The sequence below is a fragment of the Natator depressus genome, chromosome 5, assembly GCF_965152275.1.
Source record: "Natator depressus isolate rNatDep1 chromosome 5, rNatDep2.hap1, whole genome shotgun sequence".
NCBI lineage: Eukaryota > Metazoa > Chordata > Testudines > Cheloniidae > Natator > Natator depressus.
Window position 1 is genome coordinate 71,253,723 of NC_134238.1, and position 16,619 is coordinate 71,270,341.

Below are 16,619 nucleotides of genomic sequence, written 5' to 3' on the forward strand. Positions count from 1 at the left end.
TTGCATTGATAAAGGTCTCAAAGCAGATTCCTGGTTCTTTGGTGGTTCTCGGGGAGGGGTCCTTGTAGCTCCCACTACAGCCTTGTCAGAAGGGCTGCATATGCCTGCTTGGGGCAGGAGGGGGGAAAAAAAGCATTTTACAAAAATGTAACTTTGCCAGCTTTCTCACCCACACCTATGTATGTACTTAAAATACAAAACCTCATAAATTAACCAGACTAATAAGCAAAATATATTTACCCGGCTTCATCCATCCATCTGTCACTGATACTTGTGAATTTTTCTTTTCAATTGTCTCTTTCCTTTTTCTTTTGAGCATTTTTACCCGCTCAAGTTTTGACCGTGCTGTAAAGCAAACAACATTCTAATAAAACACATGAAACTGTCTAGTAAACTTTAAAATAAAATAAAATAATATCCATTAGAGTGTTTTTTCTATTTAAAAAAGTCATAGCTTTAAAACAAAATAATCCATTTCAGGCTGTACAACAATCACAGGTTTTGAGTTTATTTCTACCACTTTGAAAACAACCCCCACAAATATTTTTTTTTTTAAATACATCTCATTTTGCAAAGTAAAAACCCTGCTAATTGGAAACACACCATCACCATCAGTTTGTAGACATATACTTTTTAAAAACCGCCTATGTTTTACACACACACACACACACACACACACACAGAGTTTAAAACACTGTTTGCAACAAAATACTTTTCAATAAACCCACATGCTTTTAAAAAGATCCCTGGTTGTTCTGGCCCCCGCCCTGCCCCAGCCATGTGTGCTTGGGGTCTTTGGGGTAAGAAAAACAAGCCAAAATGTTAGTTAGTATTAGCTCCCAAATCCCTATTCAACCTATGTAATACCTGAAGTTATTAAGCACAACTACAGTTAAAAATGGTTTTTACCTTGGCCTGGTGATGAACTGCAACTTAAAGTTACTGGCTCCATGCTAAATAGATCACACTGCAATACAGATATGCACCATTATTTACTAAGATAGCATGGCCAAAAAATGGCATTATATAATATATATATATTTTCAGAGTTAAAAAAAAAACCAGGGAACATACCTCCACTTGCAGCCCAGCAGCAATTCAAGAGAGTTTCTGTTGAAAGAGACAGTCTCCAAGCTACCTGAGGTTTTGTTGTTTTTTTTTTACACCATCCTAACTCTTTTGTTTCAAAATAGTTAGCAGGTTGATTGGATCACCCCTCCCTAGCATTCCCTTTTGTGATCGGGGGTGGGGAATAAGTTTTTCTGCACAATTGGGCTGCTTTTCTTTTTTAAGTTCAAATACTTTTTGTTCCCCCCACCCTGTAGGGCCTTCTTACAGTAACCATTTCAAGTGAGGGGCCCTTTGCAGCTATCAATGAATGTCTTGGGGCTTGTTTTTGTTTTTAAAAACATGTTCTTTCATGCTTAAAGTTTGGTGGAACGGGGGGTGATTTCTAGAAAAAGTGCCCCGTGGCCTTCAACCAACTCCTGGGCCATATTTAGACTGGCCTATAGCGTTCCACCAACTCCAGGGGTTATATTTAAACTGCCCAATAGCATCTGCAAACTCCTGAGGTTTTATTTCATTTCATATTAATCAGAACTCACCATCCTCACCCACCCACCTCCCTTACTATGGGTGCACCCCCATCAAAATTAACCCTATGGCAACAAGGGTGAGTAATCACAGTCACCCTGGCTATTCAGTGAGGGGGGGGGGGGTGGTTAAACCCGTTCAGTTCAACAGAATAAGTCAACTCTATTGTACTCAACCACATGTCTGAACCATCCCCGTTTGTTTTATTGTAAACACATTTTTAGGATATTTTTCCCCCTCCCACAACATACATTTCAGCTTTTTTTTTTTTTTTTGCTGTAAATGGGTCTCTCTTACACAAAAGACACAAGAGCTAGGTTCTCACAAACAATTTTTTTTATTTAAAAGACATACAGCTCCTTCAAAACAAACCAAGATGCTCCATTAAAAAAAGAAAGAAAGAAAAAAAGACTTTAAGCTCCCTTAAGGGCCAGAGACCTTTTAACAGAAATACAAATAGTCACAAAGCCCTTTTCAATAGATTTTTTTTTTAAATTTACAGCTACCAAGTTTTATATCGCATGTTTGGCACCTCACCATTTTCTAACTTAATCCTTTTAGATTTCTTACAAATAGCCTTTTTCTTAAGCAGGGTTCTGTAACTTTTTGTGAGGACCAGACGGTCAATATAACGCTCTAAGCAGGCATCTTCCGGTTTGGTCATTTTCTTTAAAACATGGTCAGGGTCTCCACTGAATTGCACAGCATTTATCAAGGTCACCCCTTGTGCTAAATGTTCTTGGGTTAGGCATAGACATTGCATAGCATAACCTATGGCAATCACAGTGTTTAATAAGCTTTCCAAACACAGCTCAGCACACAGGCCCCGGAGCTTGCAGTTTATATCCACTGAAGTCCAAGTCACACAGTCATGGTGCCGCTGGCCTGGTGCATCTATGACACAGCCCTCACAATCTTCAAAAAGCTTTTCCCTAAGACAGTGATTAAGAACAGAATAAACAGCAACGCGTACAATAGTCTGCATGACTTTGTTACGCTCACGACGTGGCACTGGCTCAGTCAGTTCCATGCCAAGCCTCCTCCTAAACTCCTCATAGCCGTCATCCTCGGAGTCCTCTTCAACATTTTGTATTGGCGTTGAGCAAAAACAAGGTGGGCCCGGTTCATCTTCGCTGCTTGGTGCAACGCTGTCTAGAGTCTCCGGGTCCTCTAGAAAGGCATCATTGAGCTGTTGAGAGATTTTTTTCAAAAAAGAAACAGCGTAAGCACCCCACTGCTCGGTTTTTGATTTACACAATCCCTGGTTCCTAGCCCCGTTACAACCCCATCCCGACCGTCACTTCTTAAGCATTCATTTACCTGAGCGTTCATCTTGTCCACTAGTGACTTCCCCGAGCTGCGATCACCTTCCTCCTCCCGGGGGGTGGCCAACAAGAGGCCATCACGCTCATCGTGGGGCCCCACAAGCGGCTGGGTTTCAGGGTCCGGGGTATCCATCAATGGCTGGGCCAAAGGGCTCCCCTGAATTGCCCCCTCCTCCTCCTCGGAACTGTCGCTGATGTAGCGCTTTCTCCGCGGTTTGTTGAAGGCCCTCGGGGCTAAAACAAAGTCCGAAGTTCTCACGGGGGTGGTGAAGGAGTCCATGTTTCCATGATTTCTAAAACACGCGCTCTTGGTAAAAGACAGCCTCTTCTGCCCGACGCTGGGCCTTATGGGGTGATGGTGCTGCGCTCTGATTGGCAGAGGGGTCATATGCCCCTCTTCTGGGTGGTTCACCCCATCCCAGAACCTGCCCTATTTTGGTCAAATCTGCTCTCGGGCCTGCCTGATTGGTAGAGGTTGGTGGGAGGAGTTGTTAGAGGGGTCACACGAATCATTTCCGGACGGGTCACCCCGCCCCCGGAACTCATCCTAATTGGTCAAATCTCCTCTTGGTCCTATCGGAACAAAACCCCTCCTGATTGGTAGCGGGGTGGGGGGAGGAGTTGTTAGAGGGGTCACAAGACCCACTTCCAGAGAGGACACCCCCACCCCGGAACTCGCCCTGATTGGTCAAAGCTCCTCTCTGGGAGGTCCTACGGGGCAAAACCCATCCTGATTGGTGGGGGGGGGGAGGAGTTGTTAGAGGGGTCACAAGACCCACTTCCGGAGAGGACACCCCCCTCCGGAACTCGCCCTGATTGGTCAAAGCTCCTCTTGGGGGGGAAGTCCTACGGGGCGAAACCCATCCTGATTGGTAGAGGGCAGTGGGAGGAGTTGTTAGAGGGTTCACATGACATACCTTGCTTCCGGTCACGTGGCAGCCTTGACCCTGGAAGTAATACCCCATGGGGCAGGACTTCCGGTGGGGGGGGGGGGGGCAGAGGTCAAGGGGTGGGGTTAAAGGGGTCAAGGGGTGGGGTGGGTGTCACATGACACACCTTGCTTCCGGTCATGTGGCAGCCTTGACCCCGGAAGCAATAACCCATGGGGCGGGACTTCCGGTGGGTGGGGCTAAGGGGTCAAGGGGGCGGGGCTGATGGGTCAAGGGGGCGGGGCTAAGGGGTCAAGGGGGCGGGGTCAGGGTTTGATTGATGGTAGGGCCCTTATACTACTATTGAGGCCAATTCTTGCTTCTGAGCTTGTTTAGGACCCTTGTAAAAAATCCATTACTGCTGCTAAGATTGTGATTTCTGGTAGAGAGAAAAAAAGTCTATCTTTTTCTTTTTAGTCTGTGTTAGTATTGTGCTGTATTTTTAAACCCTTTTTAGTTGTTGGTGTATTTGCTGATATTCATATTTGTTTTGTATTGATAAATTTGCTGGCTTGTAGCCCCAACCTGGTGTCGTCTTTATTTTTGGGGGGCCTGGGATAGTAGGCAAGATAATGGGGGTCTGGTGACTTTGCTCTGAATGTTTTAAGAAGTAATTGGTTTTGTAGTTACAAATTCAAGTAGGGTTAGATTCTCCAAAGTACCCTGGCCCTGATTCAATGATGCGCTTAACTTTAAGTCTGTGAATAGTCTCACTGACCTCAAAATCGAGCCCATGATATATGTATGGATCTGTATAGTATCTGTGAAGAATGTAGATCAGATCCTGAAGAGAGGGCTAGATCCTCATGGTTCTTTCAAATCAGTGGAGCCACACTGAGTTTCAGCAGCTGAAGATCTGATCCATTGATGGCACTTAATGGCCTATAGCGGGTCACAATTAATAGAGGAGGAAAAGGACAGCATCATTATTTAAGGTAAGTTGGAACAAACTTGCTAAATGTCTGCCTCACAAAACCAAATCCACAAATAACGAAATTACTAATGTGCACAGAAATCTTGATTTTTCTTGAAAATGTCTGCGCTAGTGTAGAAACGCTGAGATCAACGTTACTTTCCCACCCAATCAGCGTCAGGTCTAAAATCATGAGTGCAAATTATCTGAGATTTGCAGAAAAGAAGATGAGGCAGGTTATATCTGAAATATGCCGGCAGAAATTAGTTAATTAAATGGAAGGCTGATAACATTACATAAGACTTTAAGTATGAAAAGTTAAGGTGTAACAGTGCATATCAATTCTTTATTGCTCTCTAATGCTCTCAAATACTGATTGTACTACAGGATATAGAACATGGATGCAAACTTCAAAAATAAATGGTTAGGAAACAAATTATTTACAAGCGCAAGTTCTTAAAATCAACCAATGTGAAGGCACACAGTCATATGCCTGACTTCAAGGTCATCTAAAACACAGTTTCTAATTGGGTTGTGCTGTGCTCTGCTTCCCTCTGAAAGAACTACAACACAAATGACATCAAAGTAGTACCTAGTATATTCCTTAACTTTGTTTGTTTACTGTGTGTTGTGGTCACTGTTAAACTTGCCTCTTTGCCTTAGGTGAATGGAAATGTTTACCTGAATTTCCCTCTAATTATTATAGACAATGACTAGAACACTTTTACCTCAGTAGCAGCATATAATTATGGCATTACATACAAATATTGGCAAATATTAAGGGTGATCGACGTTCTGTGTTTTTAAGTAGCATACACTTACTTTATTTTTTCTTCAGATCACAGCCATGCTGCATGTGAAGTTTATAGCAGTAGCAATGCTCTTGTGAAGGAGATCTGCAAAGGGTGGAAGGTGGAGTTGTGGGAAGTAGTAGTGGGGGTTTGCTTTTTTTTTTTTTTTTTTAATTCTTTACAATGTATAAAGAGGGACTGAAACTGTTTTTCTCTCATGCTGGGTGAAACCTGTCCCTGAGTTCCTGAGACGGGAGTCGGGCCATGACGGCTAAGAACACTCGCTTGTTGGTTTTATTGAGACAAATGTTATGAAAGAAGCCCCAGGTCCATGCCCAAGTACATGTGCAATTGCATGCCTACTTTTAGTGCACAGGATTGAGTGTGCAATCAAGTAATTGCCCATGACTATGGTTAGCTGACAGCTGTAAATCTTTCAAATATATTTGTTTTCAAGCACCTTTCATAACACCCCCGGCCAATCTTCTGTCTCTCTCTTAATAACTAGGCACTGCTGAGGACAGCACTTTTGAAGGAAAATTCTCATATATTCCTGGAATATGTAAAATCCATAATCTCTACAAATCACAGGACAGCCTGTTGTTAATTTCCCTGTCACATTCTCCCCTGTCTAATTATAGTACCAATCGGATGTCTTGGAAGAAGAACAGCTTAGATAACTTTTGGCTATGTATCAACAGTAGGCTCTGCCTTACAGGAGATAGCGATATGGATTTGAGCTTTTATTTCTCAAGCGGTGCATGAGTGTCTTTTATACATCCACAAGTTAGGGAGAATCCCCTCTTATAGTCAGTGTGACTAATGAACAGGACTGGCAACCGTTTTGTCAACTGAGCCAGCTACCCTGCAAGCAGGACCAGAAACTCTTCACTCTTAAAGTGGTAGCTTGTGATTTTTATATAGTATTCAATATACCACACTCTAGAACAAGGGTGGCCAAACTGTGCCTTGTGAGCCACATGCAGCTCTTTTACAGTTAAAGTGCGGCTCTCGGAGCCCTCCATGCTCCCCATTCTCCCCCTATTAGAGTGTGGGGGGAGGGTCTTGGGGCTTCTGCCCTCCAACAGGGTTCTGCCAGAGATGACTGATCCCTACTGAGAGTGGGGGGCACAATTTAAAGGTTCGGGCCCCCCAACAGCTTGAGTCCGTCCCCCCTAACCATCAGCAGCCCCTCCCTGCAGCTCCCAGGTGTTAGCTCCATGGTTTTTATTTTATCCAAAATGTATTGACAGTCAGATGGGTGAGGCTACAGGGACAGTATGAAAGTCATGTTCTTTCCTCACGTTCTAGAGACGTGTTTCTAGTCACATCTTGACACTTAATGTTGCTCTGCAGCTCAATCCCATGCTCTTGAACCATCTGTATTTGCTAAGAGGCAGCAGCAAACTGCTGGGGGCTGCAGGGAGGGGCCACTGCCTTTAGCTCTACAGGAGAGTCAGCACCAAAAGCAGCAGCTCTTCCTGCAGCTCTCAGGTGTTTGCCGCCGCCTCTCCCCATGCCTGTAGCTCCCAGCTTGCCATCTCCAACAGCTGCCATGCAGGGAGGGGCCCAGTGGAACCATGGGACTGAATGGGGCCAGCAAACCCTTGGAAAAATCTAGGGAGATGTGCCCCCTGCACATTGCCTCTGGCTTCTGCCCAATGGGGCAGGGTGTCTCAGGGCTTCAGCTGAAGCCCAGAGTCCAGGCAGGCACCTCTCGCGGGGCTGAAGCTCTGAGCCAGCACTCCCTCCCTGTGAGGCTGAAGCCCTGAGCCCCAGTTCTTGAGCTTCTGAAGATTGTCAGATGTGGCTCAGAGGGTCAGTAAGTTTGGCCACCCCTACTCTAGAAGGAGACCACCTGTGGGCTGTACTTCTAAACAATCTTGAAAAGCAATTGTACTGTCCTTTAAAAACTCTGGCATGAAGAAATCATTTTGAAAATGAAACCCATTTGGGGTGGTGGGGGGCGCGGTCAGTTTAAAGTATCTTTCCTTGATAGAAGATGGGTGTCAAGGTCAGCTGCACCTTTTGACTTTCCTTCAGTCTCTCTCTCACATTCAGGTGACAGACTTGGTGCCTTCACTCCTTTTTGACAAATCCCATGATTCTCCCACTGAGACTGGTTAGAGTTTACCGACCGTGATCCTTTAACAGGTTCTGCTAGGTTTGGCACCTGCAAGAGTCTTCCCTTTGGAAGTTGTGACCAGTAATTAAATATAGTGACTCAGAACAGCTTCTTCAAAACAAAGTTATATATTTAACCGTGGAAATGTAACAATTGGGGCTGTCAAGCGATTTTAAAAAATCGCAATTAATCATGGGATTAAAAAAATTAATCACTGTTAATCACACTGTTAAATAATAGAATACTATTTATATAAATATTTTTGATTTCAATTACAACACAGAATACAAAGTGTACAGTGCTCACTTTATATTTATTTTTATTATAAATACATTCACTGTAAAAATAAAAAATAGTATTTTTCAATTCACTTAATACAAGTACTGTAGTGCAATCTCTTTATCAAGAAAGTTGAACTTACAAATGTAGAATTATGTACAAAAAATAACTGCACTCAAAAACAAAACAATGTAAAACTTTAGAGCCTGCAAGTCCACTCAGTCCTACTTCTTGTTCAGCCAATTGCTCAGACAGACAAGTTTGTTTACATTTGCAGGAGTTAATGCTGCCCGCTTCTTGTTTACAATGTCACCTGAAAGTGAGAACAGGTGTTCGTATGGGACTGTTGTAGCTGGCATTGCAAGATATTTATGTGCCAGATGCGCTAAAGATTCATATGTCCCTTCATGCTTCAACCACCATTCCAGAGGACATGTGTCCACGCTGATGATGGGTTCTGCTCGATAACGATCCAAAGCAGTGCAGACCAACACAAGTTCATTTTCATCATCTGAGTCAGATGCCACAAGCAGAAGGTTGATTTTCTTTTTTGGTGGTTTGGGTTCTATAGTTTCCGCGTCAGAGTGTTGCTCTTTTAAGACTTCTGAAAGTATGCTCCACACCCCGTCCCTCTCAGATTTTGGAAGGCACTTCAGATTGTTAAATCTTGGATCGAGTGCTGTAGCTATCTTTAGAAATCTCACATTGCTACCTTCTTTGTGTTTTGTCAAATCTGCAGTGGAAGTATTCTTAAAATGAACAACATGCCGGGTCATCATCCAAGATTGCTATAACATGAAATATATGGCCAAATGTGGGTAAAATACAGACCAAGAGACATACGATTCTCCCCCAAGGAGTTCAGTGACAAATTTAATTAATGCATTATTTTTCTAATGAGCACCATCAGCATGGAAGCATGTCCTCTGGAATGGTGGCCAAAGCATGAAGGGGCATACAAGTGTTTAGCATATCTGGCATGTAAATACCTTGCAATGCTGGCAGAAAAGTGCCATGCGAACGTCTGTTCTCACTTTCAGGTGACATTGTAAATAAGAAGTGGGCAGCATTATTTCCCGTAAATGTAAACAAACTTGTTTGTCTTAGTGATTGGCTGAACAAGAAGTAGGACTCAATGGACCTGTAGATTCTAAAGTTTTACATTGTTTTGTTTTTGAGTGCAGTTATGTAACAAAAAAATCTATACATGTAAGATGCACTTTCACAATAAAGAGATTGCACTATAGTACTTGTATGAGGTGAGTTTAAAAATACTATTTTTATCATTTTTACAGTGCAAGTATTTGTAATAAAAATAATAAAGTGAGCATTGTACACTTTGTATTGTGTTGTAATTGAAATCAATATATTTGAAAATATAGAAAAACATTAAAAATTTAATAAATTTCAATAGGTATTCTATTGTTTAACAGTGTGATTAAAACTGCAATTAATCACGATTAATTTTTTGTGAGTTAATCATGTGAGTTAACTGCAATTAATCAACAGCCCTAGAAACAATCAAAGAAAAGGGTTAAAACAACAAAGAAACCTACTTCATCTTATTTTACCTAGAGATTAACATTTTTCTTTAAGCTGAGGCAGGCCCCACATATCTCAGCAACCGCCATTTTTGGGAATTGGTGTTCTGTCTGCTTCTATGAAGATACTGCCATGCCCTGAGCTCAGGGCTGTAGGTTTTTATCTACTCTTAAATTCTCTGTTTTGGGTTTCCTGACTGAAGGCCCTGTCCCAAGCTAGGGGAGTCGACCCCAGCCTGGGCAGAAGCAAAACTTCAAAGGTGTTGACACCTATATTGTAAATTGAGAACTAGTGATTGGGTTGTCTCCCCCATGGGAGGGGAGACAATGGTTTAGACGTGAGCTCAGGAAGGAGTTAATCCTTTGAACCCCTGTAGCAAACAGCAATCAAACAGGTACACATAATAATCATAAAAATAACTGCTGTTTTTATATTGTTCACAAAGTGTAAATTGAAAAATTCTAAAATATATCTTTTTTTTATCGTGGTAGTGTTCAGAGTCTGATCAAGGTCCTATTGTGCTAGAAGCTGTACAAATGCACAAGAAGATAAGGTTCCTGCCCTGAAGAGCTCAAAAGTATTCTCTAAATTTTGGTCTGCGGATTGTTTGTGAGGAGTTTGTTGCATATACTGTCATTGCAAGTCATGCTATGTCCATTATTTTCATTGTTCACCTGGTTCTTTGACTGACTGGATTACTTTCATGACTAACCAACATAGCCTGAGTTGTGAAACTTATAGTTTAATATACAATTTGTAATTCATTTTGGGAAATATTCAAGCATAATTCAAGTTTTTTCAGTTTTTTGCTGAGTTAAAGGAAGCCTTTCATCTTAGGAAAGCTTCAGTATATTCTTTCTCTTTGTACCACAGAGCTAGTGAAATTTGATAAGCCTACCCATTTACTTTACATTAGTCTAGAGTTCTGTCTTTCACAGATTCATTCATAACATCCTACATCTTGGTTCAAGCACTTAATTTATTGGAAATAAAGGTCCATGGACAGTTATGAAAGAAAAGTGTGGTTTCTTTAGTGACGTCTTTTTAAAACTACAAGTTTCTCAGCAAAAACCAAGAGCAGATCACAAGGAATATCAAGTTCAGCAGGCTTCAAGTGGGATTCACTTTAGTTATACTGGCTTGATCGTATACTTTCAAATAGCAATCAGTGCAGTACGTATAGTCTCTCTGTCTAGCATGCACACACGATCATGTATGAATCAGTTAGTGGAAATGTTTGTTTGTTGGGGTGGATCCTGCGCTGTGCTGGTACAGAGCAGCACATGTGTAAGTGCAAGGTAAAAAGTGATGAAAAGGACCTGGGCTGCCAGGGGATCTGCTGCTGTTGTAAAAAGAGTGCTGAGGCACAACTACTAAGTTATTCCTACCATGTAGCAGGAGGCAGACCTGGAAGGTGGGGGGCAGGAAGTGGGGGGGAGGAGAGAAACATTGCCCAGTCAGATATGCCCACTCCCTGCCCAGATTTTACACTGTACTTTTGAGAGGGAGAGGGCACGCAAGGGCCTTGAGATTTAATGCTTCTCCCTGTGGAGAAACTCACCAAAGCCCCAACCCAAAGCACAGCACTTAAGCATGTGCTTAAACTTAATGGGACGGACTGTTGTAAATTTAATTGTGTGCATGCTCAGCCTCTGTTCACATTTGTGATGGAATGCGGTAACCTTGGGTATACTGCTGGGCAAGGGTTTGTTGGCACAAGATCTTTGCTGTTATTGATATTGTATGTCTGGTTTAGAATTTAATTTCCCATGCCTTCATTTGGTATGCCTTGTCCTTCACTCATGGGTGTGTGTGTGTGTGTGTGTGTGTGTGTATATTATATAAAATACTTCTAGTTGTGACACTTATATTAAAGCTGCTTAACACTTTCCATTATAGCCCATTTTTAATTGCTCATAACTTTTTGTTGAATGTTAACTGTTCATGATGAAATTTCCCATGCCAGGTGTGTGCCTCAGGCTGATTATTATTATTATGATTTTTTTTAAAGGTTCAGACACTTCTTGGAACCAGTCAGAATAAAGGAGAAGGAGGAAGCAGCTGAAGATATGAGGAGGGGGCAAATGTGGACAGGCTGGGAGAAATAGGAGAAGAGGTACACAGTGACAGGAGCCTGTGAGGGCAGGGTCAGAAGCTAGATGAAGTGACGGGTGGGGGGAATAGGAGCAGGAATGGATTAGGGGGACAAGGGCAGAATGGTTTGTGAAACAGTCAAATATTACAGTGATAAGTGCTGTAGAAAAGCCCACGAAGAAATGAATTATTATGTTTCCAGTGCAAGGTTTGGATGATATGCAGTAAATAGGCCTGGGCCACACATTGAATAATGAGGATAAAAAGGAATATTGAATAGCTACCCACTTGGTGAGCACTGCCCATGGGTAGCTTGCATTGGTGCTTCCTGTACTGTATATGTTCAGTGGATAAACAGAGAACTTCTGTCACCAGTAGTGTCATTACTACTTCCCACATGAGCACCATTCACAGACACACAACATAACTATGGAGACCTCACAAAATGAAAAAGTTCGGCTCTTCTAAAACAATAGTATATTGAGTAATTTTACTGATAATTGAAATCCTGATCAATGACGTCCTCCTCCAGGTAGAAGCAGTAGAGAGGCTGATCTGATAGGGGTATGCTGCTTTGTTGACAGAAACACTTAGCTTAGTTGAAGGCATAATTTTGATAGATTTAATAGGACATTCTCATTTCCAAAAAGGACCCCATTCACACATTTTTATGGCACCGACAGCAAGCAAGACAGCAATAATTTGAGACGAAAGTAATTTTTTCCCTATTAAAATTCAGAACTGCTGGACATAAAGATTAATGCTTTGGACAGAAACTGTAATCACGTATCTGCTCCAGCACAGTAAATGAAAACAAAAGGTTCTACAAGCCCCTTTTAAAATGCAGGAAAATATTTTATTTAGATCATTAAGAGGAAAGAAATGATCAGAGGGTGAGTACTATATTACGGAGGAGTCCAATTTCCTTTTCTTTAATATGTCATGTTAGGATTATTTCCCTTGTATCTGCAATTAAATAGTGGTATAGTTCAGAAATCCATAGTTGATTCTCCATCCAGAGTTTGTGTACCTTTGGGAAAAGACACATGACATTATTGGACCGATGAGTTGGATTAACTTGCTATTATGTTTTTCCCTAGAGAAAAAGCATTTATAAGCTTTCAGTCTTATGTCTTTTATTTTAGATTAAGGGTAATCACAAAACAAGAAAGACAAGAGTGACGTATAGTCCCTCTCTAACATGTTGCATCAGCTGTGCTCAGAAAATGGCAGCTACTTCTGCTGAAAGCATCATTATAATAATTTAAGGGTATAGTTCACAGAAAAGAGAGAACATTTCCATAGGTACATTGATTGCATCCATACAAATTAGGGGGGGAAACCTAAACCTGCCAGGGTGCTTAAGATTTCGGTAAGTTTAAATGAAGGAAATCTCTCTGTAGGTACTGAAGAGAAGCACTAATTCTAGATGGTAAGCTATTTGGACCAGGAACTATGTTTGGTTTTGTGTGTCTCCAGTGCCTACCACAATAGAGTCCTGGTCCAAGACTGGAGCTCCTAGGTGCAACTGCAATACAAATAATAAATAGTGGAATCAATGTCTGGGATGGCCTCACTGTCCTGTGCAAGTAACCACCTTGGTCAGCCAAATACCAGAGACAGCAAAATTCACTGGACCATTTTTCTGAAAAAGGAAGCCTGAAGAGTACCTGTAGAAACATATGTGATCACAATCCTTCACATCTGTGCAATTAGCGATGGCACACACCAATGACTGGGCAAGCAGTCATGATAAATGGCTGTATGAAAAAACAGAGACAAGATGGGTGTGGTCTCTCACCAACAGAAGTTGGTCCAGTAAAAGATATCACCTTGCCCCTCTTGTCTCGCTAATATTCTGGGTCCAACACGGCTACAACTACATGGCACAAGCAACAGTTCAGTGATTACGTTCTTACTTTGAGTAAGGGTCAAAAAGGGGCTGAACTGAAATTGCTGATGTAGACCAGTTTTTGAGCCAAATAAATGAAATAGTGGGAGTTGTGTCTGGGAAATTGTGACAGCCAGGTGAATAATGACCAAGGAAAAGCTCAGAAGGAGGTTTAGCAAGGAAGCAAGAATACATGTTTTTTTCCAATGGGCAGCAGGCACATTGTGCTCGCTCATGAATTCTCTTTAGACTATGCTATTCCATTTTTTCCTGTATATAGAAGGGTATGAGAGATAGCTAAAAAATACTTGAAAAAATGTCTCTGGTCCCACAATATAAAAGCAGACTTCCAAAATTTTCAGAATCTTACAAAAAGCTGCTAAAATCTGTCACTTTTAAAAACAAACAAATCCAGTAGAAGGCATCAAACATAGTGTTTGTTCAAACACCTGATTATGTTCACAGCTGCAGAAACTGTACATACAGACACAAGTGCAATTCCATTTTAATAACTCTTGAGAATGACTGTAGGCATACTGGGGTGAGCAGTTTGACTCAAAAGCCTCTCTTTTCTTAGCCATTACTAGCCACCATTGGGTTTGCTATGTATGCTAAGAAAGGGACCAAAATTAATTTCCCAGCTTGACTGACTTTAGGATGAGGCAGTTGACAATTGGCAGCTACAAAGCTTGTTCTTGTGATTTGATTGGTGCCTAACACTTGGTCTCGAGACTGGGAGACAGCTGAGTTTTTACTCTACTTAAAAATTAAAGCCAGATGGAGAGTACGGACAGACAGTTATATTTCTACTCATTTAAGAACATGGGGGTTTTTTATTAGAAGTGTTTGCTCCCAAACAAATAACTTCTATAATTAATAACAGACAGATTAGATCATGCAATTACTGGAAGTTTCACTTTAATAGAAAGTTCTTCACATAGAAGTGAAATGTTAAATGTTGTGAATTCTTTAAGTCTCTGTGGCATGTTTTCAACTAACAGTGTCCTTTATTAGCACTCTCTTCTAACATAAACCTGTGTCAAGCTGCTGGGGAAATAACGGTTTGTGCAACTGGCACAATTTCTTTTCATCTAACTTGATGATTAATATAATGTCCCCTGTTAGGCTATTTTTAGCATCTCTCTATTGCTTGTTATCTTTCGAGTTTTAAACTTCAAAGTGACATTAGTGATCTTATTGATTCAGTTTTTAAATTCTTTCACTCACTGGGTCTTTACACCATGTCTGAGATAATAGTTAAACCAATAATCTGCTCCGGCATTTGAAAAGTAAATCAAGAAAACAGACCCTTATTTGTCTTACCAAGGGCAAATTAAATTGAATACTGTGCCCAAGAAGAGTTCTCAGTTTCACAATAAAGCCATCCATTAAAAAATGAAATCCCTCAGAGACCAATGTTGAATCACTTTTGGCTACACACAGAGACAGCACCCAGTGTTAGAAACTGATAAATATGCTTGAGCAAAGACTGACTCAGGAGTTTCTGATGATGCTCTCAGTACTTGTAACACTGATTGACATCGGCCAGTGAGTGGGGTTTTTTTCATTTGACTTCCGGCAGATTTTTTGGGTATGTTTGTAAGTCTGCTTACCAATAAAAAAGAACCCTAACAGTGCTGCCTTTTATCACCTATATCATGCATTTGAAAAGCTATGACAATATAATATACTAGTGTATGGTAATAATAGGCAGAGTGCTGATCTGTAATGGCAAACACCATTCAGTGGGAGCAGTTAAAAATAGTCACAGGCTAAGGCCATTCCTGACCACTGTGGTAATTGAGATTCACCTCCTACAGGCCATAGAATTTCAGTAACTTCTGCAGTGGAGGGGAAATCTTCTGTTCTATTCTATGTAGGTTCTTATACTGTGCTTGTCACCATGTCTACTCCATTAGTGAATACTACTGAACCCAATAATTTCTGGAGGAACTAAAGAGTATATGTTAGAAAGATATCAGGCTTGGTTTAAAGATTCCAAATTATGGTGAATGTACTCCTTCTCATAATAAGCTGCTGCAAATGCAACTTCCTAACAATTCGGGTTATTTCCAATGTGGTTGCTGCCCTTTTAAAATGTATTTACATCTATTCCTACCTCCCAGTTAATCCAACTTTCGTCTTTTTCCTGGGTCATTGACCATCCGGCTTCCATGGGGAATGTCTTCTACTGCATTCACTATTGATGAGTTTTAAGCATGAAGGGGAAGATCCTCAGCTGGTATAAATCTTCATAGTTCCATTAACTTCAACAGAGCTATGGCAATTTTCACTAGGCGAGGATCATCTTCAAGCAGTTTCTCTAAGTCTTGCTGTACCCTCACTCAATGCATGCAAATAACAATTAACATTGCTATTTTTAATGTTACAGGTTAAAGGAGCATGGATGTATCTGGTATTTTTCCTGTGTAACCCTTTACTACAAAAAAACACTACTATAGTTATCATAGAATCATAGTTATCATAACTTTGTTTATCCATGCAAATTTCTGCTGCATAGAAACACTGAATCTATTTCTGCTGTTTTTTACACAGATGTGACTCAGTTGAAGTAAATGTAGTTATCAGTTTAAAAATCCATGTGAGATCAGAATTAGGTCAACTGTCTAGTCTTTGCGGCTAATTGTTAATAATCAATTTTTAAAGTGCTTCCCCCTTTAAGACAGTGGGAATTGTGCCATTGACTTAAATCTGCACCCACTAAATGGCATGAATAAATGAGTTCGCCAAACAATTCTGAATAGTTTTTCTCCTCTCCTTAATAAACAAGTGAGCTACATAGATATTACATGGCCCAGACACTTCTAAATCTATCTTCATTTTATACTGTTAAGGAAAATGCACATCTCACATAGGTGTGTGCCGCATACAATTTATAAATTTCAGCAACAGTAGTAATCAGCTGCAAAGTCTATAATACTGCTGCTATTCCTTCTCAGATCCTTATGGCATTTTTTTAGTTATTCTTTAAAGACTACTTTGATATACCTGGGAGCAGGATTCTGCCCACAATTGTAAGGCAACGAATATTCAAAAAACAGAAGGCAAACCATGGCATGAATAGATTTCTGTCTTACCTCTTGCAGAAATAGAAGCTGCTTCCTTAATACCAC

At 41.0% G+C, this 16,619-nt stretch overlaps 1 protein-coding gene and 1 long non-coding RNA gene across 4 annotated transcripts in view; both read right to left on the reverse strand.

Moving 5' to 3' along the window:
* Positions 1-240: 240 nt before the first annotated feature.
* Positions 241-16,619, reverse strand: part of LOC141987545 (uncharacterized) — a 143,874-nt gene continuing 127,495 nt past the window's right edge. The window contains exon 5 of one of the 3 annotated variants that reach the window (XR_012639560.1): positions 241-345. This is a non-coding gene — a long non-coding RNA (uncharacterized LOC141987545). Of the gene's footprint in view, positions 346-5,321; positions 5,660-12,521; positions 12,625-16,619 lie in introns of those variants that run through there. The other 2 variants (XR_012639562.1, XR_012639561.1) reach the window with 2 other exon arrangements.
* LOC141987896 (uncharacterized) lies at positions 2,163-3,633 on the reverse strand. The gene is made up of 3 exons (XM_074953738.1): positions 2,917-3,633; positions 2,218-2,785; positions 2,163-2,173 (listed from the first exon to the last, which is right to left on the reverse strand). The coding sequence occupies exons 1-3, from the start codon at positions 3,307-3,309 to the stop codon at positions 2,163-2,165; spliced, it is 972 nt and encodes a 323-aa protein (XP_074809839.1). The 5' UTR covers positions 3,310-3,633.

What these genes read in the sequence shown, in the direction of transcription:
- LOC141987896 (XM_074953738.1), bottom strand. Translation starts at nt 3,309, where the DNA reads ATGACCCCTCTGCCAATCAGAGCGCAGCACCATCACCCCATAAGGCCC. An exon ending in TGGACAAGATGAACGCTCAG is followed by an intron (nt 2,786 to 2,916) that starts GTAAATGAATGC and finishes ATCTCTCAACAG; the next exon opens with CTCAATGATGCCTTTCTAGA.